The 23,735-nt window shown below is 39.7% G+C and overlaps 1 protein-coding gene across 3 annotated transcripts in view; it reads right to left on the bottom strand.

Moving 5' to 3' along the window:
• Window positions 1–23,735, bottom strand: part of TAPT1 (transmembrane anterior posterior transformation 1) — a 73,733-nt gene that overhangs the window by 13,533 nt on the left and 36,465 nt on the right. For all 3 annotated transcript variants that reach the window (XM_082237389.1, XM_082237387.1, XM_082237388.1), the window contains 7 exons: window positions 20,060–20,222; window positions 12,807–12,942; window positions 10,907–11,004; window positions 10,671–10,740; window positions 8,734–8,814; window positions 4,487–4,596; window positions 2,662–2,721 (listed from right to left, as the gene is read on the bottom strand). In XM_082237389.1, the coding sequence (XP_082093515.1) occupies window positions 2,662–2,721; window positions 4,487–4,596; window positions 8,734–8,814; window positions 10,671–10,740; window positions 10,907–11,004; window positions 12,807–12,942; window positions 20,060–20,222 (718 nt within the window). The remainder of the gene's footprint in view (window positions 1–2,661; window positions 2,722–4,486; window positions 4,597–8,733; window positions 8,815–10,670; window positions 10,741–10,906; window positions 11,005–12,806; window positions 12,943–20,059; window positions 20,223–23,735) is intronic.

Genomic DNA, 23,735 nt, shown 5'->3' with positions numbered 1-23,735 from the left:
CATTTAATGGCATACTACGGCTGCGTTATCTAAAGAAAGGACTTGAATGTCATAAACATTAAGGAAAATATGAAATGTGGCAGCCATCACCATGCAGTTACAGATACTGCCTTTAAAATTAGGGTAGCTACCTCATCTATTTATCTCTTCCCCAGTCCCCATCTTAGCTCTTCCATCTACTTACCAACACTGAAACCCAGCTTCAACACTCGAACAAAGCGAATGTTGCTGCTCTTTCCCTCACAGGTATCTCATTCTCCTACACATTGTGTCCAGAAGGTTGGGGGGGGGGAGATGACTGCTCTCCTTCCAGATTTTGCCAGTCCCACCCATTGCCCACTTCCCCACCCCACTTTTTCCTCTACCTTTGAAATGAATTCTGTTTAAATCTGCTCCCTTTGCATCTCTGTGTTACACTCCTTTAGCACCCTATTCCATGACTCAATCTTCATTACAGGCTGAGGCCGGGCTTGCCTTTCTTCCTCTCCGACAAAACTCCGAACTTGGTCCTTAGCAATTTCAACTTTTATGCTGACTTGCCCTCTGTCCTCTCTTCCTTACCTCCTCTTGATCCCGTCTTCACCAACAACTGCTTTGTTTCTGCTCTCTCTTCTGTGAAATTCTTACTGTTTGATCATGAGATTCAACAGTGCACACAGCTCCCCCCCCCCCAACTCCCCACATCCAGTTTCGGCTGCTTCTGCAGCCTCCAAACCATTCAGTCATTCACCAGGCTTTTTCTGCTTGCTTCTTCGACACTGCACTTTCTGTTTTCAATTATCACTGACTTCACCTGTCACATGCGGGACGCGGGTGGCGCTGTGGGTTGAACCACAGAGCCTAGGACTTGCTGATCAGAAGGTTGGCGGTTCGAATCCCCATGACAGGGTGAGCTCCTGCTGCTCGGTCCCTGCTCCTGCCAACCTGGCAGTTTGAAAGCACGTCAATGGCTTCCAGGTGGAGAAATCAAAATTAGAAACTGAACTGTTAGAACCCAATACTAAGAATTTGTCAAGAATGTATGATTTGCTGCTGAAGTGGAATACGCAGGATGAAATGGTTAAATCAGCAATGATTAAGTGGGCACAGGATATTGGTCATAACATTATGTTTGCTGACTGGGAATGGTTGTGGAACACCGGGATAAAATTTACGGCATGTAATGCCTTAAAGGAAAATATTATGAAAATGATTTACAGGTGGTACATGACCCCAGTCAAGCTTGCAAAAATTTACCATTTGCCTGACAATAAGTGCTGGAAATGTAAAGAAACTGAGGGTACGTTTTATCACCTTTGGTGGACGTGCCCGAAGATTAAGGCTTTCTGGGAGATGATATATAATGAAATGAAAAAGGTACTTAAATGTACTTTCTCTAAGAAACCAGAGGCCTTTCTCTTGGGCATTGTCGGCCAATTGGTGTCAAAGAAGGATAGAATTTTCTTTATGTATGCTACGACAGCAGCAAGAATACTCATCGCAAAGTATTGGAAGACACAAGATCTACCCACTTTGGAAGAATGGCAGATGAAAGTGATGGACTATATGACACTGGCGGAGATGACCGGCAGAATCCGCGATCAGCGGAAGGAGACGACGGAAGAAGATTGGAAGAAATTTAAAATTTACTTGAAGGACTATTATAAACTTGATGAAGGTTAAAATGTCAAGGCTTTGAGAATGAAAGGGTTACAGCGAGATAATATTAGATTGAGGGAAATACCAGTAAGACATATCTTTGACAGAACTGTTAGAAGTTGCTGAAAAACTTTGGACATTGAGATGCAGAAAGGGGAGGTATGGGGGAGTCTGAGAAACGAATTTCATGAAAATTTGTCTATGAAACTATACATGTTTGTATGTCTTTTTATATGTTGGTATTGTTTTAAAATTTTTTGTAAAACTAATAAAAATATATTTAAAAAGAAAAAGAAAGAAAGCACGTCAAAGTGCAAGTTGATAAATAGGTACCGCTCCAGCGGGAAGGTAAACGGGGTTTCCGTGCGCTGCTCTGGTTCACCAGAAACAGCTTAATCATGCTGGCCACATGACCCGGAAGCTGTACATCAGCTCCCTCGGCAATAAAGCGAGATGAGCGCCGCAACCCCAGAGCCGGCCACAACTAGACCTAATGATCAGAGGTCCCTCTACCTTTACCTTACCTCTCACATATTTGCTCCATTCTTCAGTGAACTATACACATCCCTTTGATCGCCAGCCCTGACTCACATTCATGTTCTCATCTAGCCTCTCCCACTTCTCACTTGCCATTGAGCTGAACAAACGACACTGCTACATCTGAACATGAGAACATGCTCTGCTGATGTGTTTGTGAAGTTTGCTCAGCTTCACATAGAGACAGGAACACAGCATAGTTAGGTACTAGCATCCTATTTAGTTTGAATGCTGAAGATTGTGAATAACAATATTTTAAAATAGAATGGCAAAAAAGAAAACAGACTAATATAAAACTAAATGTCAAGTGAATCACATTAAACTTGTACACATCATTTTAATTCCCTGTGCAAAGAGTGAAGTAAGCTTTTTCTAACACTTGGAGACCAACACAATTTCTGATTAACTGATGGATTCCATTTTCTGGAATAAAACCAGGCACGTCCTTTAGTGTAAGGAACAGGCATTTTTCACTCTGCTACTTACATTTTTCTGTCGACTGCTAACAAGGTCAAATGCAAGACTGGCTCTGTATTCACTGTAGACCTGAAAACAGAGCAGCACAAGTCCTTTCATTCTGATCAAAGTAAATACGAGCAATAAAATGAGTACTGTAATTATTAAAAATAAATTTCGGATTAGCACACTTAGCATTGCCATACTGTTTCTCAGATACGCATTTATCATTGAAGAGTAAGCTTAACAACTGGATTCCTATGATATGGGATAGGAAAAAGCAGATTCTGTTGGATCAGTGCAGTGCCGTGTAGATATTCTTATGTACACAGGGTTTACTCAACCCATATGCAGTATCAAGCATAGAAAAAGATGCAGGTACTAAGATGCAACATCTATTCAAGTGTATCCATGTAAGAGCTCCAAAAGCATTTAAAAGCCCATATCCAACCGTGTGCTGTAGATATGGCTGATAGTTAAGTGTTTTGTTCCAGAAAAGCTCAGTATGAATAGATAAAACATTGAGTCTATAATTATACATCACTGACCTGCTTTGCTGCAATCACTTAAGTATTGTTTCTCTCATAAAAACTAGTATTTCTAGGCTTGCTTGTTTATAAGTCAATCTTACCTCCAAGCAGATATAGCTGGAGTAAGGTGCAACTCTTGTTTTTTGATATTATTCCAAAGAACATTAAAACTCGACAAGTGGGTGGAAAGCTGAACATCTACTTGGACGGGAGCTGAAAAAGCTTTTTTTAAAAAGGTATGTGTCTACTTTCAGGCTACTAAGCCGAATTCTGATTCAGCATTTGCAATGGCCATTCCCTTCAAATGGGGTGTGTGTGAAATCAGGTTCTTCGTAGTATCAGTATTATTTATTTATAAAATCTATGTGTTAATAAGAAACCTCACAGGTCTGGGTACCATAATAAATCTAGTAGGCTAGAGCTATCATTTCCATTTTTCACTGCATTATTTCTGCACTCATTATACAAAAGTAGGCCATGTATAACTGCCTTTGGCACAATATAACTTATTAAGTGCATTTATTAAATGTGCTTCCACACTATACTGCTGCTACTTTGCAAATCCAGCCACCCTGTCTAAATCTGACCTCACTTCCTAAATGCACATATGCGCACACAAATGCAATGAAGGGAAAATGTTTGCCTCTATTCTTATTCTTTATAATGTCCTTGAAACTAAAGCACAATTTTAATGGCTAATATGAGATGGACAAGGCTTGTGGCGTTAGCAGCAACACATTTTCATCTTGTAATTTTGGGTTTGTTCCTTTTTTTTACTAAAACCCCAAGATCAACCAAGCAGAGCTAGGTGCAGAAGATATACACTTTGAATTAAAGAATTCTAAAGCCCAGGAACTTGTTTTGTGTATCAGATCTGAACTGAGCTCACATTCCTTCTGCACTAAAAAGCTCCAGACATTGGAACCCTTTTTCATAGGGAAGTCACTCCAATCTCATGATCATTTCCCCCCTTTTACTCTTTTCAGCACCTTTTACAGGCCTTCAACACCCATTTGAGGTGCAGCAACGCAGCACTCCAAGTAACTGAGCGTAATGACATTATTATACTGGTAGCATATCTATGAAATTTGCACCATTTTACAGTTGCTTACAAGTGAAGCATATTTGCCATTTCAATGCCTACTTAACCAATATGGAGGGCTCCTTTGCACCTCCTCACAATTCTTGATTTACCACCCTGAATAGAAAAGAGGTGTTTAATGAGCCCTACACGAGCCTTCTTCATACAGATACTGCATCCATGCTAAGACCGCATCATACCCAATTTCAAATTGAAATGTACAGTGGTTCAACAATATACTTACATCAGCTGTGATGTCATTGAATTTTGTTATAAAAGCATGTTTTACAATATCTACTGCAATTTCTGATGCAATCACCATACAAACATCTGGAAACAATACCCAAAGATGATCTGTAAAGACAGGGTGAATGTCAGATGTACAAATGTGTCACAAAAAGCAATGATAGAAAAAGGTGAGTACATACTGTTTGGTCAAACTGTCAGAACCTGAATCTGTAAATGTCTACGTGTTAGAAACCTTAGGAAATGCCAAGGTAATAATTGCTGAGGTTTCTGCACCACACAAGCTACAATATCACACACTTGGCCATAATCCACACCAATGTAACTCTTCTGAAGAAAGTGTTGTGTGTACAAATTAAGAAATTCTCATGCGATTAATTTCTGTTCTTCTCATAGATAAGAGTCTCATTCATGACTGGGGGTAAGTTCCACTTCCTAGTAACAGAAGGCCTAAATTATGATCTGGATAGCTAGAATCTATGAGAATAACAGGTGTTCACCAAGTAAGATGTTTCTTCTTCTTCTTCTCTCAACAGGATCCTGCAGAATTTAATGAACATGTTGTTGTTGTTGTTTAGCCGTGTCCGACTCTTCGTGACCCCATGGACCAGAGCACGCCAGGCACTTCTGTCCTCCACTGCCTCCCGCAGTTTGATCAAACTCATGCTGGTAGCTTCAAGAACACCATCCAACCATCTCATCCTCTGTCGTCCCCTTCTCCTTGTGCCCTCCATCTTTCCCAACATCAGGGTCTTTTCCAGGGAGTCTTCTCTTCTCATGAGGTGGCCAAAGTATTGGAGCCTCAGCTTCACGATCTGTCCTTCCAGGGAGCACTCAGGGATGATTTCTTTAAGAATGGATACGTTTGATCTTCTTGCAGTCCATGGGAGTCTCCTCCAGCACCATAATTCAAAAGCATCAATTCTTCGGCGATCAGCCTTCTTTATGGTCCAGCTCTCACTTCCATACATCACTACTGGGAAAACCATAGCTTTTACTATACGGATCTTTGTTGGCAAGGTGATGTCTCTACTTTTTAAGATGCTGTCTAGGTTTGTCATTGCTTTTCTCCCAAGAAGCAGGTGTCTTTTAATTTCGTGACTGCTGTCACCATCTGCAGTGATCATGGAGCCCAAGAAAGTAAAATCTCTTACTGCCTCCATTTCTTCCCCTTCTATTTTTTTAAAAATAATATTTATTACTTTCCCCAAAAATTTAAACACTAAAAGAAAAGAAAAAACACATACAATACAATACATTAAACTAACAAAACAATGCAACAATAAAATAAATCAAATTTCATTATCCCATCTTTCATTCACTTCTTTCCTCGACCTCCTCACATCTCCTTTTGTATTCCACTTCTGTTAATTATTTCAGCAATTACTTTCTATCTACCTCTGTTTTCTATCCTATAATTATCTTAACTCATTCTAACCTTATTTTTCCTTTAATACTCTATTAATCTATTTATACTTAATTCCTTATAGCATTTCTACTAAAGCCATGTAACTTCATTTCAACATTTTTCTAACATTCATTAATTTTACAATATTTCTGTAAATAATCTTTAATTTTTTTCCAATCTTCTTCCACCGACTCTTCTCCCTGGTCTCGGATTCTGCCAGTCATTTCCGCCAATTCCATATAGTCCATCAACTTCATCTGCCATTCTTCCCAGGTGGGTAAATCTTGTGTCTTCCAATACTTCACGATGAGTATTCTTGCTGCTGTTGTAGTATACATAAAAAAAGTTCTGTCCTTCTTTGGCACCAGTTGGCCGACCATGCCCAGGAGAAAGGCCTCTGGTTTCTTCAGAAAGGTATATTTAAGTACCTTTTTCATTTCGTTATAAATCATCTCCCAGAATGTCTTAATCCTTGGGCATGTCCACCAAAGGTGAAAGAATGTGCCTTCAGTCTCGTTACATTTCCAACATTTATTATCGGGCAAATGGTAGATTTTTGCAAGCTTGACTGGCGTCATGTACCATCTATAAATCATTTTCATTAAGTTTTCTCTTAAAGCATTACATGCCGTAAATTTCGTACCTGTGATCCATAACTGTTCCCAGTCAGCCATCATTATGTTATGTCCAACATCTTGTGCCCATTTAATCATTGCTGATTTCACCGTTTCATCCTGAGTATTCCATTTCAACAGCAAGTTATACATTTTTGACAAATTCTTAATTTTAGACTCTAACAATTCTGTTTCCAATTTTGATTTTTCCACCTGGAAACCAACTTTTTTGTCCAAATTATATGCCTCCATTATTTGATAATAATGAAACCAATCTCGCACTTTATTTTTCAATTTTTCAAAGCTCTGCAATTTTATTCTGTCTCCATCTTGACCCAGAATTTCCCAATATATCGGCCATTTGGCCTCCATATTGAGTTTTTTCTGTGCCTTCGCTTCCATTGGAAACAACCATCTTGGGGTTTTCTTCATTTCTTCCCCTTCTATTTGCCAGGAGGTGATGGGCCCAGTGGCCATGATCTTCGTTTTTTTGATGTTGAGCTTCAGACCATATTTTGCGCTCTCCCCTTTCACCCTCAATAAAAGGTTCTTTAATTCCTCCTCACTTTCTGCCATCAAGGTTGTGTCGTCTGCATATCTGAGGTTGTTGATATTTCTTCCGGCAATCTTAATTCCGGCTTCGAATTCATCCAGCCCAGGCTTTCGCACGATGAATTCTGCATATAAGTTAAATAAGCAGGGAGACAATATACAGCCTTGTCATACTCCTTTCCCAATTTTGAACCAATCAGTTGTTCCATATCCAGTTCTAACTGTAGCTTCTTGTCCCACATAGAGATTTCTCAGGAGACAGATGAGGTGATCAGGCACTCCCATTTCTTTAAGAACTTGCCATAGTTTGCTGTGGTCGACACAGTCAAAGGCTTTTGCATAGTCAATGAAGCAGAAGTAGATGTCTTTCTGGAACTCTCTAGCTTTCTCCATAATGCAGCGCATGTTAGCAATTTGGTCTCTGGTTCCTCTGCCTCTTCTAAATCCAGCTTGCACTTCTGGGAGTTCTCGGTCCACATACTGCTTGAGCCTTCCTTGTAGAATTTTAAGCATAACCTTGCTAGCGTGTGAAATGAGTGCAATTGTGCAGTAGTTGGAGCATTCTTTGGCACTGCCCTTCTTTAGGATTGGGATGTATACTGATCTTCTCCAATCCTCTGGCCACTGCTGAGTTTTCCAAATGAACATGGGGATAGCCAAAAGCAGTGTGTCTTAGTGAAAGCATGAATACTCCTGTGCCAAAATAACAGGGCCTAAGCTTCCAGTGCTCTCTGGAAGGGCTTTGTGATCAAAGGCAGCCACAGGAAGAGAAAAGAGTCAATGATGCAAATCTTTTCAGTGAGGCTCTCTTAAAAAAATACCTGCAGATAACCTTCTAACAGAATGTGCCAGATATCATCCAGGAGAAGCTGGTAGAGGAATGAGTTAGGCCTATATTAACATCCATCCAGAGAGTAGCAGTAGAAACATTTTTCTTTCTTTCTGAAAGACCTGGTGAGTATCAATCGCTTTCAATTTTAACCTGAGGATTGTCATCTGTCCTGTTTTAACTTTAATTTTAATTTATTTGAATTAATTTTGGGATGCATTTTAATCAATCGATCCTTTGTTTTTATGCATATTGTATTATTTATATGATGTTAGCCGCTCTGAGCCCGGCTCCGGCCAGGGAGGGCGGGGTACAAATAAAAATTAATTATTAATTATTATTATTATTTATAGAATATAAGGTCCCTGCAGACGTCCAGCAAATGCCACTCCTTCTTAGGCATGACAGGGTATATACAAAAGAATGAGCTCTGGAGTGCTAACTTTTGGTGTGAATGAGGCAGGAAGATAACACTATTTTGTTGAAAAATTAGAAAACTTCAGCCCACAGAAAACCCTCTATAGTCTCATTAGCACGTAACACTATAGTGTTCATGGCTCACTGTGAAAGAACAAGTGTGCTCTCCTGCTCTGTTACCAAGAGCATTATGCATTATGTTTTAACCTGAATTAAAGCACTTGGATAAATCATTAATACAGCATACACACATGATAATAAGATCCAGTGACAATACACAGATAACATACTGAAGAATTAATCAAGTCAACCACTTTTGCATTAAAATAGGTACAGCCAAATTATGTTTATGCTGCTGGCAGTCAATACAACTAAAATGTCTCCAAATTTTTATTCTATATTTCTTGTCTGGAAATAGACTTTACCTGGATTCCATGAAAACTGTTCCATGTTTCTTAGACAAACTATCAGTAACAGCACATAGTTGGTGAATCTCTCCTTTATATCTAAAAAGAATAATAAACTTTTAAGGCTACAAAAATAGCAATTTGCATCACCATTCTACAGAAGAGTTCTTATACAGAGGCTAAAATTAGCAGTGGATTAATAATACTTATAAAAAGCTGCACTCTGTGCAAGAGTATGGAACAAGTTCGCGACTGATGTATGGATTCATCAAATCCAACCTAACAATCCGAACGTGGAAAATAAGTTGCCTTTATTGTTCATTTGTTCTATGCACATCTGGAATAATATACAACTGTATTCTTCCTCAGGGAACGGCAAAAGTGATGCTCTACAATACTGGATCATAAGTTGGCTTGATTTAATAATTACTGCTATATGTAACATCTGAAAAAAATGAAAAATCATTGCTAATCACACAGTACAATCCTATGCATATTTACTCAGAAAGTGAGTCCCACAGCATTCAATGGGTCTTCCGCACAGGCCTCTAGTTTAAGGAGGCAGGAATGAACTTAAGTTTAAGTGTTTGAAACATGTAAAAGGTAAAGGTAAAGGGACCACTGACCATTAGGTCCAGTGATGGCCGACTCTGGGGTTGCGGCACTCATCTCACTTTATTGGCCGAGGGAGCCGGCGTACAGCTTCCGGGTCATGTGGCCAGAATGACTAAGCCAGTTCTGGCGAACCAGAGCAGCTCACGGAAACGCCGTTTACCTTCCTGCTGGAGCGGTACCTATTTATCTACTTGCTTTGATGTGCTTTCGAACTGCTAGGTTGGCAGGAGCAGGGACAGAGCAACGGGAGCTCACCCCGTCGTGGGGATTCGAACGCTGACCTTCTGATCTGCAAGTCCTGGGCTCTGTGGTTTAACCCACAGCGCCACCCACATCCCTTGAAACATGTAGAGAGTGACAAAAGATTTTTGGTATTTTTAACAGTGTTATGAATTTAACACATAATAAAATCTGAGTATAGTATAGCTGCACCACACCTGGGGATTCCGCTCCAGAGGCAAAGCATATAAGCAACACTGAATATAGTCAAAGTTTACCTGGCTGCTAGCAAAGGGGGGTGTCTCTTAACTGCCTTCCCTTCCTTTCTCTCTCCCCAATGCAAAGGAAGGCGGCTGGCAGAGCCAAGTGAGTTTAATTGAATTCATGCAAGTGATGCGCCTACACTGCACAGAATTAGAAGACAGCAGTGGGGTACATGGACTGAAGACTGGATTTCATCTCAAAACCAAGTAAGGTGGACAAACCTTGGTCACAATGTATGACTTGTCTGCACAGAGTTAAAGCACGAGTCTGGTTGGGATGACATGCTAAACCAAACCATAGCTTAGGTCAGCGCAGGAGCAGACATAGCTTCTTCCCCAGGAGCCCATATATTTGCATTAGGCTACGGTTTGGCTTAATTTTATATGTGAACCAGACCAAAATAAATACATATCTATAAAAGAACTGCTACTTCATTAGGGTGGGAGCCAAAGAACGTTACTCATGAGTGGGTTTCATGAAAGTCAGTATGAAACAATAGTCAACATGACTAACTTCATTATTCTGCTCTGTGGGACTTGATTACAACTTAGTCTGGTTCCAACTTTCTTTATTAGCCTGATTAAAAATAGTGAAACCTCAAAACAGGATTAAAATTGTACACCACTTCATAACTCACCCATGGTTTTATTTTCAGTACCGCTGTTCAAGAGTAAAACATATCTCAACCCGGATCGGGGTAGTGAACAAGCCCCTTGCCATACTTGAAGAGGAACACCACAAATTATGATCACGCAGGATTTTATGAAATACCACCACCGATTTCACACATGCTACATGATATATAATGTATTAGAAGCACACACTCCTGAATTAGCAGCTCGCATATATGTACATACCACTGTTTGACATCTGAAACAGATTATTCTTTTCAAACTTCTTGAAAACGCTTCCTTTAATTTCAACAAACTGCGATTTAAAGAAAGTAACACTCTTATACTTCTATTTTTTTTTTAAAAAAAAACATTTTCTACAAAATATGTTGACTGAGAACATATAAATCATTTAACAGAAGTACTGTCACACATCATAGTTGCCAAAGCCAGTGAGGCAAATATATCTATAAAACACTTACATTGTTAGACATCATGATAGTAAGAAGTGACTTGTTGTGCGAGTTGAAGGCTACATTGAGTGTCGTTGCTTGGACCATTATCAGGATAGCATGCAAGACTGTAGTCATATATGTTAAGGTAAATCCTTTTTAGAAGAAAATATTAAATTGCAATATATATATTACGCTAAGTTTTAACCAATTAACCAAAGCAGACTTTTAAATATTGTGCTATACCAGGCATAGGCAAACTCTGCCCTCCAGATGTTTTTTTTAAATAAATATTTTATTAAGATTTCACAATAAAAAGACATTCAATAAAATATGTAAAGACAAAGAAAATACAAAATCACAAAGAACAATACAATACAAAAATACAGACATTGAACACATCAAAAAAGGGAAAAAAGGTAAAAACACATAATAACAACAAAAAACAAAAATTCCCTCTTTCTTAATTTCTCCTCTTCAATTAACTTATTTTCCCGACTTCCTCACATCTCCCGTTCTTGTATCCCTTTTTAAAAGTTAATTCAGCAAATTTATATCCCATTAATTTATCTGTTATTAATCCAATCTTACATTTTACTTTGTTGCTAAAGCCCCTGCAATTCATTTCAATATCCTCAACATTCAAAAATTTTACAATATTTCTGCAAATAAATTTTAAATTTCTTCCAATCTTCCTCCACCGACTCCTCTCCCTGGTCTCGGATTCTGCCAGTCATTTCCGCCATCTCCATATAGTCTATTAGTTGCATCTGCCAGTCTTCCAAGGTGGGTAGATCTTGTGTCTTCCCACCCTCCAGCTGTTTTGGTACTACAACTCCCATCATCCCTGACCACTGGTCCTGTTAGCTAGGGATGATGGGAGTTGTAGTTCTAAAACAGCTGGAGGGCCGGGTTTGCCTATGCCTGTGCTATACTATCGAGTAGCTTGCTGATAAACATGCAGTTATATTAACTATGTCCATTGCATGCTTTTAAGCATTCCAAGAGAAGTTTCCACAATTACTTGTACTGCCTTGCTACCACTATCCCTGAGAGACGTGGGTGTGCACGCCCTACTAATATTTGTTATCCATTTGGTAATGTAGCGAACCACTTTGGTTTTTCTTCTCCAGACAAAATACAACTCTGGGTTTAGGTTTAACAATAAACACAACCATGGCTCAGCTCTAGGTAGCATAACAGCAGCAGGACCAGGGAAGGAAATAAGTAGCTGCCATTTTCCCTCCCAGCACCTGAACACTGGCTCCTTGGTTTAGCCATGGTTTAGCCAAGAGTTAATGCAAGCCAGGCCAGGGGCAAGCATTAAAAGCAAGGTTAGCAGGAAGAAGAAGAAGAGGAAGAGGAGGAATTTGGATTTGATATCCCGCTTTGTCACTCCCCTTCAGGAGTCTCAAAGCGGCTAACAATCTCCTTTCCCTTCCTCCCCCACAACAAACACTCTGTGAGGTGAGTGGGGCTGAGAGACTTCAGAGAAGTGTGACTGGCCCAAGGTCACCCAGCAGCTGCATGTGGAGGAGCAGGGAATCGAACCTGGTTCACCAGATTACAAGTCTACCACTCTTAACCACTACACCACACTGGAAAACATGCAATGTGGACAAGGCAGGATAGCAACAAGGTTTGTTCTTGGCTATAGTTTGTGGTAAGTGGACAGCTTAAGTACAGTCCAGCTGGAATGAGGAGTTCTCCTTAGTTAATTCTTGCCCAATAGAAGGTTCTTAATTTACTTTTTTAAAAAAACCCAGTTTTAGTTCTTACATTAATTAAGATGAAGATTCTGACACAATTTCACAGAACTTTGAATAGGTTTGTAGATAAAACGTAATGGTCCTCAAATCCATGCATTTTAAATACTATTTTAGCATTCATAGAGATGAAAATGAACTGCAATTCTGACCCAAAAGGATACAGACGTACAGCACCGCCATGAAAAAATGGGGAATCACACCTATGTGTGCCCTTTTTCTTTCCTTTGGTTCTGTAGCTGTCCAGTAAAGAGCATCCAAAATATCTTGACCAAAAGATGAAAACAAACGATCAGCTACCTAGAAAGAGAGAGAGAAAATACACCAAGGAAGTATAAACCAAGATAGTTTAATTTTGTCAGCTATGTTCCTCTTAAACAAAGGTAACAGAGTTTATTTTTCCACTAATTACTGCATACTCTCAACATGTCAGTGTCCAACACGAAATGCAAATAGGATATTCAAAACAAAGTTAGCTACAATTTTTGTTTTCAAAGTTTCTACTTCCAAGTAGCTTTCCCTTCAACATCTGCAAAGTATCCTTGCTGCTGACTGGCCATGGAATGCCTGTGTGTTATAGGAGTTTTACAATTCTGCTTCAAGCACAAAGTCACCTTATGTGGAACACTGGCCAGACCTATCAGATTCCACCGTTAACCTGTGTGAACAAAACAGTGCAACCCAGAACCTCTGGGGTTGTACATTGCAGGGAACCACTGATAATGGTCAATAAATGTCATTCAGAGATGCTTTTCCCCCTGAGAAGTCCCTGATAGTCTTCTAAGAAACTAGAGCTCCACGGAATGCTGTTTGAAGCCACATCATTAAAAGGATGCAGAATATTTGTGCGCCCACCAATTAATGTTTTTAAATTCAACTTGAAGAACTAAATTGTGGAGCAGAAAATGCCATATACAGAGGTACCTCGGGTTACATACGCTTCAGGTTACAGACGCTCCAGGTTACAGACTCCACTAACCCAGAAATAGTGCTTCAGGTTAAGAACTTTGCTTCAGGATGAGAACAGAAATTGTGCTCCGGCAGCGCAGCAGCAGCAGCAGGAGGCCCCATTAGCGAAAATGGTGCTTCAGGTTAAGAACAGTTTCAGGTTAAGTACGGACCTCCGGAACGAATTAAGTACTTAACCCGAGGTACCACTGTATTGATAATATAAACTGACTGCACATGCTAGTTCCCCCTATAGGGCAAGAGCAAAACTGCTGGAATGTCACGTCACTGCAGTTGTGGAAATGGAACTATGAATGTCTGGTCAGAGGGCTGATACAGTGCAGTTGCTGCAACAGAAGCAGAAGGTTTTTGTTTTTTTCCTCTGGGAAAATACTCTCAAGAAAAAAGAAGATGCCAAAGAACCCCAAGAGCAGTGATGGGGAGAAAAGGAGGCACCCTAAGAAAGAAATCTAGAGTGAGCCCTGAAATGCAAAATGGGGCCTGGGGGAAGGTGAAGAAGAGGCAGCAGGTGGATGGGAAGGAAAGACGTGTAGGACTTTGCACTGCCCACAGCCAGCCCAAGTAGGAGGAGGAGAATAAGTTTGGATCATCTTCCTAGATAGGAAGCGAAGACACTGTGCCATGGGCCTGGCCTGTCAGAATTCAGCCTGGTGCTATACGGTTTGTCTGCTTGTTTGTACCTGCAGTGCTTTTGCAACAGTCTCTCCCAAGACAGACCAGCCTGGCTTGACTCTGCAGTTTCCAGCCAGCAGACACTTGTCACTTGATTTCAACAGCTTTCTGGTGGCAGGAGCTTAACAGGACTACTGGGGTGCAGTTTTAAGAGCTCTTTTGGGAAGAAAATGGGCAAGAGCACCACTACCCTTTCAATTTTGCTTGGGGTGTGTGTGTGTGCGCGCACATGAGTTTGTTTGGCTTGCACTCCTTGCTGATCTTCTACACCCTCACTGATGTGAGAAATATTCATAAGGCATGAACATTTCCTAAATGATCAAAATCTAGAAGGCAAATATAATGGGTGATATCCACCTACATCATACTAGACTCACTAAAATCTACGATTTCATATTTCGGCCCTGGCCATCGTTCAGCCCAGACACTGAAGTCCAGCTGCGAGGGTCTTCTGGCAGTTCCCTCACTGTGAGAAGTGAGGCTACAGGGAACTGGGCAGAGAGCCTTTGCGGTAGTGGTGCCTGCTCTGTGGAACGCCCTCCCTTCAGATGCGAAGGAAATAAGCAGCTATCCTATGTTTAAAAGACATCTGAAGGCAGCCCTATTCAGGGAAGTTCTTAATATTTAACGCTGTACAGTGGTGCCTCGCAAGACGAAAAGAATCCGTTCTGTGATTCTCTTCGTCTAGCGGTTTTTTCGTCTTGAGAAGCAAGCCCATTGAAGGATTAGCGGATTAGCGCTTTTAGCGGCTTATCTGCTGATCGGATCAGCTGATTAGCGGCTTAGAAAAAGGGGGGGAACCAGCAGGAACTCGCAAGACATTGTCGTCTTGCGAAGCAAGCCCATTGGAAATTCATTTTGTGAAGCACCTCCAAAACGGAAAACTCTTTCGTCTAGCGAGTTTTCCGTCTTGCGAGGCATTCGTCTTGCGGGGCACCACTGTATTGTTTTTAACACTTGACTGGGAGCCGCCCAAAGTGGCTGGGGAAACTCAGCCAGATGGGCGGGGTATAAATAATAAATCATCATCATCATCATCATCATCAAATGAGTACAAAGAGCTTCTCTGCTGCAAAAAGTGTGAATGATAATAATAATAATAATAATAATAATAATAATAATAATAATAATTTTACTTATATCCCGCCCTCCCCAGCCAAAGCTGGGCTCAGAGCGGCTAACATCAAATGTATAATACATTAACATAAGATCAGACAATCAATTAAAATACAGGTACAGATCCAGGTACAAAAATTCACGGGGTTGCAGGCAGGCTTCGAACCATACAGGGTTCAAATGGAGACCCTGGTTATATGAACTGGCACCTCAAACTGAAGGACGGATCCACTGTGCTTTATACAACTGTGAGTTCTCTCACCAATGTTCAAGCACTATTTGGGCTTGACAGACTATTATCCTGGCTTAAAGTTACGAAAAATAGTAAAAAAACCTGAACTTTTGCTTCTGAACTGTGATATAAGAATTAGTGAACCCAGGTGTATATTTTTATTATTTTAATAATGTTTCAATGTAATTGCATTTAACCTTTTATAATATATTAGGCTTGATTTTTTTGTGTTCTGCATTTGTGAGTTTCTCCTTCCTACGCTGCATTCCATCTCTCCTTATCTACCCATGAAAGTGGTAAAAATGGCAAGATATTTTAATGGCAGAGTGTTAATCAGCTATCCATGAAGCTATCTGAGACCCAGGATTTTATGATGTTCCTCCCTCCCACTGATGGTTAGGTTGCTAGGGTAATGCCAGACATCCAAGACTGAAAATGGTCAAATGGCCTCATCGCTCCAAGGTGATTGTGGGGGTGAACGTACCAGTATGGAGCCATGCGTGCTTTGCTTTTCATGACCTGTAACCTTTCCTGATGTACATGAAGATGTTTTATGACTCTTGTTTGCTGTGTTTGAACTACTATATAAGCCTTTGTTCTGAAGTGCCTCAAGACAGACCTTCTCAACTGGCACGTTGAATTGAGCGAGCTCTGTCCTGTTGCAATAGTTATAGTGAACATTGGGTGCCTCCTGGATGCTGGACTCAAATTAGTCTCCTTGGTTCTGTGGTTGATGGTTGTTCCTCACCTTGGTAACAAACAAGGTTGTATAGATGTGAATTCTTACCACAACTGGAAAATATAGAAGTGACAAAATGAAAGAACAGCTCGGTCCAGTGAGAAACGTCCTAACGGGAAAATATGGTTAGAATGTGTTAAGATAATTATAGGATAGAAAACAGAGGAAGATGAAAAGGAATTGCTGAAACAATTAACAGAAGTGGAATACAAAAAGGGAGGTGTGAGGAGGTCGAGGAAATAAGGGAAAGAAAGATAAGATGTTGAAATTGGATTGTGTTTTAAATGGTTTTTGTCTTGTCTTGTTTTGTTTGTTTCTTTTATTTTGTATTGTATTGTATTGTATTGTATTGTATTGTATTGTATTGTATGTTTTTCTTTTTTGGTTTTTTGTAGTGTTGTGTTTAATTTGTTGGAAATTTAATAAATATTTTTTTTTTAAAAGTAAAATAAAAAAAAGAGAGAAACGTCCTCCATGTTCAAATTATGTATGTTATGTACAAACAGTAAATTATTCAAGGCCTTCCAGTTTCATATATTTGTAAGTGTGCCTTTCTGCATACAAAAACATATTTTAAGTGTTATCCTCCCCTCTATGGGTATTGCCTATGGTTTTGGTTGGTTCAATGAAACTCTCAACAAAAGTAATTTGTTTTCTAAATGACAAAGGAAGTTCCACCTCTTCCAGCTCCTTCTTTCTCTTTTTTGGGGAAAAACCAAATTTAGCATAATAGCCCTAAAGTATATTGTGTGGTTTTTTAAAAATTTTAATTTTAATAGGACTCTAAATGCTTAGATGCCACACAATACCGCCCCTCTCTTTAAACTGGACTTACCTAAACCCTACATTCCGGCTCCAGACTCCAGAAGAATTCCATGAAGGGGCTATGTCACTAGCATTATGTACATTGGGAGTTCATAAAGGAGCAGGAGCCGGGAGACATGAATCTAAAAACAAAAACAAAATGTCATTTGTGGGCATTCAGCAAATGCCTACATTACTGGAAAGATCTGGAAAGAGCTCACTCAAAAAATCTGTTTTTTTGGTTTTTTTAAAAAAAGAAGTGCGGGTTTTTTGAGGGGGGGAATCTTTGGGTGTTCAGTATGCATGTATGGAAGAATGAAGCCACACATTTCTATTTATGGGGCAAATATAACAAATACATAATTGGCCAAGTTAATGGTTCACCATGAATGTGGAGATTTGCTCCCACTTTGCTCCTTCTCTCGTCAGTGGAAGCAACAAACCATGATCTACAGCATAGTGTCACATCTACCCCAAGTACTGTAGTTTTACCCAAACAAACTATGATTAGTAAGCGATGAACAAACCATCGCTTAACGTGACAGTTTCAGACCCTTCAAGTGTCCCTACTTTCCAGGGACAGTCCTGGATTTACAGAAGCCATCCCGGTTTCTGATTTGATCCCAGATTGTCCCACTTTTCCTTAGGATGTCCCTAATTTCAATGGAGAAATGTTGGAGGGCATGCAGTTTGAAGAAAAACAAATCACAAGCTCCAGTTCAGATATAAACCTAAGCCAGGCAACCGTCATCTGTTGCTCTTGCTGGTTAGAGAAGTGGAGTGAAATGGGAGCCAACTGACTGGCAGAAACTCTCCAGGATTTCAGATAGGAGTCTTTCCCAGTACTACCTGGAGATGTCAAATTGTATCTGGGACCTTCTGCATGCAAAGCAAATGCTGGCACGGCTTCAGCAAAGGGTAAGTCCTGTCTGACTAACGGGATCAACATGCATCTAGTGTTGATCCCGTTAACACTGTCAAAAGCTTTTTGAAAATCAAAGTGCACAAAGTACCTCACCAAAAATTCCTGAGTAAGCTTAGCAGTCATAGAAGAGAGGTTCTCCTGTGGATTATTAGTAACTGGTTAAGAAACAGAAGGCAAAGGGTAGGGAAAAAATGGAGTTTTCCCAATGGAGGGATATAGAAACTGAAGTTCTCCCAAGAATTGGAACTTGGACCTGTGCTTTTTAAATAACCCATTAATGATTTAGTGTTGGAATGAGCAGTGAGGTAGCCATGTTTGCTGATGATACCAAATTGTTTAGGGTGGTGAGAACCAAAGGGATTGAGATGAGCTTCAAAAACATCTCTTCTAACTGGCTGAAAGGGATCATTATTTGGGATCATTAAGAAAGGGATCAAAAACGAAAATGCCAGTGTCATAATGCTGTCGCAAGAATCTATGGCAAGTCCACACTTGGAATACTGCATTGCCACATCTCAAAAAGTTAACCGAAGAATCAAGGGGTTGGAGCAACTCCCCTACAAGGGACTTTTTAGTTTAGAAATAAGCCAAGTAAATGGAGACGTGATAGAGATGCATAATATCATGCATGATGTAGAGAAAGTAGACAGGAAGAAGTTTTTGTCCCTCTCTCGTACTAAACATGTTGGAGAACTGGGTTGATATGAATTTCAATAGGGACAAATGTAAGGTTCTACACTTAGGAAGGAATAATCCGTTGCACAAATATAAGATGGGACACCTGGCTTGACAGTAGTATGTGTGAAAACGATTTAGGGGTCTTAGCAGACCACAGGCTTAAATGAATCAACAGTATGATGCAGCAGCAAAAAGGCTAATGCTATTCTAGGCTGCATCAAAAGAAGTATAGTGTCCAGATCAAGGAAAGTAATAGTACCACTCTATTCTGCTTTGGTCAGACCACACCTGGAGTCCAGTTCTGGGTGCCACAATTTAAGGAGGATATTGACAAGCCGCAATATGTGGAGAGGAGCGCGAGCAAGATGATCAAGGGTCTTAATTAAAAAAAAACCCACTTATGCACATGTAGTTGCCTCCTCAATTGCTATACTATTCTTCTGCTTGCTTTAATTATTTTATTTTTATCCCTTCCTCCCTTCAAGAACTCTTGGATGGCGCTATTAATGGCAAATTAGTTGACTTTGAAAAGCAGCTTGCTTTTTCACATGTAGGTCTGCTATTCATAGAAAACAAAGTCTAAGTACAGTGGTGCCCCGCAAGATGAATTCCTCGCAAGACGGAAAACTCGCTAGACGAAAGAGTTTTCCGTTTTGGAGGTGCTTCGCAAAACGAATTTCCTATGGGCTTGCTTCGCAAGATGACAATGTCTTGCGAGTTCCTGCTGGTTTTTTCCCCTCCCCCCTTTTTCTAAGCCGCTAAGCCGCTTATCAGCTGATCCAATCAGCAGATAAGCCGCTAAAAGCGCTAATAGCGCTAATCCGTCAATGGGCTTGCTTCGCAAGACGAAAAAACCGCTAGACGAAGAGAATCACAGAACGGATTCTTTTCGTCTTGCGAGGCACCACTCTATCTTCAAACATGTCCAGCTTCTGAGACACATGTGAAGTAATTATTGAGATACCTACCATTTTTTATAAAACTCCTAAAATTGGTTGGGACTATATCTATTACTGTGCTAAATATACACCATACTTCTGTGAGAGTTGCTCTTTTAAAACCCGTTACAAATTTAGCAGCTTACAAATACTAAAGAAACTTATGGCATCCACAATACGACTTATTGCTTATCATTGTTGAAGAAAAATGGATCTTTGTCCCATAACAGGGCAGGAAATATATTACAGAATTACCATAATTATTTTACCAACTTTGAAATTGTTCCATCTGGAATATTCAGGAAGGAAGCATGTTTTGACAGCTCTAATGGCCATTTGCTTACCTCAAGCATATTATAGATGATGTAGAGTTTAATGACAGACTGTCCTCTGATCAGGTGGTACATCATGGAATAGTCAACATAGTGCATCATAAAGTAGCAGATTAGCAATATAACTCCTTTGAAAATATCACACACCTGAGCGGGCTGTAGCAAGCGTCTATCACTGAAATATAGAAAGTACACAAAATAAATAGTAACAGTTGTAAACAATAGCCACATATTAAATATGTTTTTCAAAAGTATATAAAAAAAGCACCAGAGCTATTAAACGCAAAGCCTTTGTACTGAATGGTAGGTTTTCCATTTTAACAACAAATGCTTAAATTGCTGCTGGTTTTGCCCCCAGTCATTCTAAAACTAATGATTCATACCTAACTCCTTGGTGAGGATCACTCAGGACTTAAAAAGGATACTCAAAGTACCGTATTTTTTGCTCTATAAGACTCACTTTTTCCCTCCTAAAAAGTAAGGGGAAATGTGTGTGCGTCTTATGGAGCGAATGCAGGCTGTGCAGCTATCCCAGAAGCCAGAACAGCAAGAGGGATTGCTGCTTTCACTGCGCAGCGATCCCTCTTGCTGTTCTGGCTTCCGAGATTCAGAATATTTTTTTTTCTTGTTTTCCTCCTCCAAAAACTAGGTGCGTCTTATGGTCTTATAGAGAGAAAAATACGGTAATTTGCAAGAGGAGAGCAGGCAACCTGCTTTGCTGAAAGCAGAATACCTCCTTTTTGAGTTCAAAAAAATCATCATTCCAAGAAGTAACCCAGAATAGTCTACTATTACTATTACTATTGCTATTACTATTACTATTAATATTAATTAAATTGACTTATTGGCAAACCAGTGAAACTAGACCAGACTTGGTGTAATCTGCCCAGACAGTCTTGCCCCCATGAGCAACCTGGCCGCTAAATTCTGTACCGGATGAACTATACGAACTGTCTTCGGTGGCAGCCCCACCTTGCAACCTTTAATCTAACCTTAGATTACTTTAGATTAGATTACTTTACAGGTGGCACAGAATCCCACAAACCACTGCCCAATTCCCCTGGATCCTTCTCCCCACCTGCCTGCTCTGCTCACTGAGACTCCTGTCTGTTCCTAACAGTAATTTATTCTGGATTTTAAAACAAAAATGTAGGTTTATTTCGTGAGATGGACATGCAATAAGCAAACAGACACTTAACAGAAATTTGTTTGCGGCATTTTTATGGCTTTGTGTTTGGAACGCTCAAAGAAATGTAGGGACATTTGTAGGCAAAAAGCTTTGGAAATTAATTGTTTTATTAAGTAGAACATGAAGTAATGCAGAGATTTTTTTAAAATCTGCACATTTTGCTGTTTGTCTTCTACAGATTAAACCAAATTAAATTAATGTGAGTTGGTTTGTGGTTTCCTAATTTTTAAAACTTCTTCCTCCATTTCTTTTGGGAAACTGTAAAAGTTGAACTCTTGAGGAAAACCATGTGGCTTCAACAGAGGGACTGTGGTTACCGATTAAGTAACAAGCCAGAATTTTAAACCAACTACAAAACCATGTGTCAAGATCCAAGATTGCTTTGAAGGTGGAACAAGGTTTGGTTGAAATGGGAAATGAAGTTCATTTGGTTTAACAGCCAAACAACATATGATTGCTTCATTACTTGAGAGCATCTTACATTGCAATCAGGCATGCTGCAAACGGTGTAGAAAGGGGGATATATGCACAGGCAAAATGATAATTCATATATAGCTTTATCAAACTTGAGGTACAATTGTCTGAATGTGGCCATCATGTGCTTTAAATTGCCTGAACTATAGAAGAAAACGGATCATACTGATAACAGGGCAGCTACACAATCTATCAAAAGTATATTATACTGTAGGCATTAACTCAGAAGATGTGTGAATACATTTTGATGAAGAATAATTAAACACTGAAATCTGACTCTGGTTACATATTGGTAAAAATTTTTTTTGTAAAGCCAAGATTTACTGAAATAGTAATTTTACAAAATATTCAGAGGCATAAACATGTGATTAATTATTTTTTCTCTAAATGCTCAAGATTACTCCAAAGCAAGATTAGCCTATAGCACACAAGGATTGCTATAATCTCTGATCGTCATATAGAATAACTCTTGTTTCAGTCCAAACTTAAATAAATTACAGAAAATGTTTTCAAGCCTCAGGACCTTTTCTTGACAATTTAGAAGTTTTTGTTAGTGTTCTGAATGACAGTGAGTACTCCCAGGTTCACCCTGGCTTCCTATTTTCCCCTGAGCGTTTTCAGGTTACAAGCATAACAAAAAGTCAAGCTCTAAACTAGACACAACATAGTATAGCCCCAATCACCTAGACAAGGGCGAGTGGTTAGTCTGATTTTAACTGTACTAAACCCTTCCTTCCTTCAACCAAAATGGGAGCAAAATTCTTTCTCCATCTTACTTTGCCACAATTACTCTCCCCAAGTGCACTTATTCTTAGCTGAACTCCAATATTGGAAGTTAACGTAGCTAAGGCAAAATTACTTGCAGAGAAGACTCTGGAGAGGTTAATTGGTGGGCAGGCTTATGAAGGAGTCTGCCACACCCTTCCTGGTGTCTTTTTCATTTTAAGCCCTCCATTCTTCTCTGTGATTAGGGTAGATTGTGTTCACACACACAAAGTTGCTACTATCACATTTAGGTGGGCTCCAACCTCTGCCACAAATCTCCAAAAATTAACGAAAGTCCCACCTACCTGGTTACTTGATTAACAACAACTAGCGCACGCAAAGGAGAGTGACCAATGGATATTCAGCTCAAATTGTTCCTAGACAAATGTGAGCCATTTCCATAAAATCTGCAAGGTCTTTTCTACCTGAGCACAACACTTTAAAAAACTGTCTGATGTTTGTCAGATTGGTACATATCAAAGAAGCTTTGTAATGTATATCAGAATTTGCCAAAGAGTAAAGATAGCATTCCAGACAGATTGCAGTTAAGAGCTACCTTTATTATGCACTGTAAATTCTGAACCTGTTTCACATAATCAAAGTACTGACTCCATCTGCTGGTTAAGAAAAACACCTACATAGGCAATGATGACCAAAAACAAGATTAACACGAGCATACCTTATGCCTGTACAGTAGTACCTTGGTTTACAACCATAATCCGCTCCGGAGGTCCAGTTGTAAACCAAAACAGATTGTAACCCAAGGTGCACTTTTGCCAATGCCCCCCCCCATGGGTTGTAATCCAAAAAAAGGGACACACACTTCCGGGTTTGACGTGGTTGTAATCCAAAATGGTTGTAATCCAAAGCGGTTGCAAACCCAAGGTATCACTGTACGGAAAAAGCTTCAGGGTCATACGTCACGGGATAAGCCCAGTGGTTCTCAAACTTTTCTCAGGGCCACACTTTCAGGATAAAAATTTGATTGCGCCACACTGAATTTTTTATTGATAAAAATACATTGAAAAACAGTAAGAAACAACTCCTAGCAGTGCTTGATTTTATAATACTGCTCCGTATCTTCTTATGCAGCTTATGTTCTTATGCAGCTACATAAGAACAGGAATCATTTCCAAAATATAAATGAGCCTCTTAAATATGTATGCAAACTCAATGAGAGGTGTGAGCTTGTTTTTGCCGAGTAATCTCATTTATATTATGTCTAATTTAGGACAAACGCTCATCTCCCTCATGAACACA

Source organism: Podarcis vaucheri (genome assembly GCF_965113315.1).
Source record: "Podarcis vaucheri genome assembly, chromosome: 9".
NCBI lineage: Eukaryota > Metazoa > Chordata > Lepidosauria > Squamata > Lacertidae > Podarcis > Podarcis vaucheri.
Note: the sequence above shows the minus strand (reverse complement) of the source record. Positions and strands in the feature narration are given on the sequence as shown.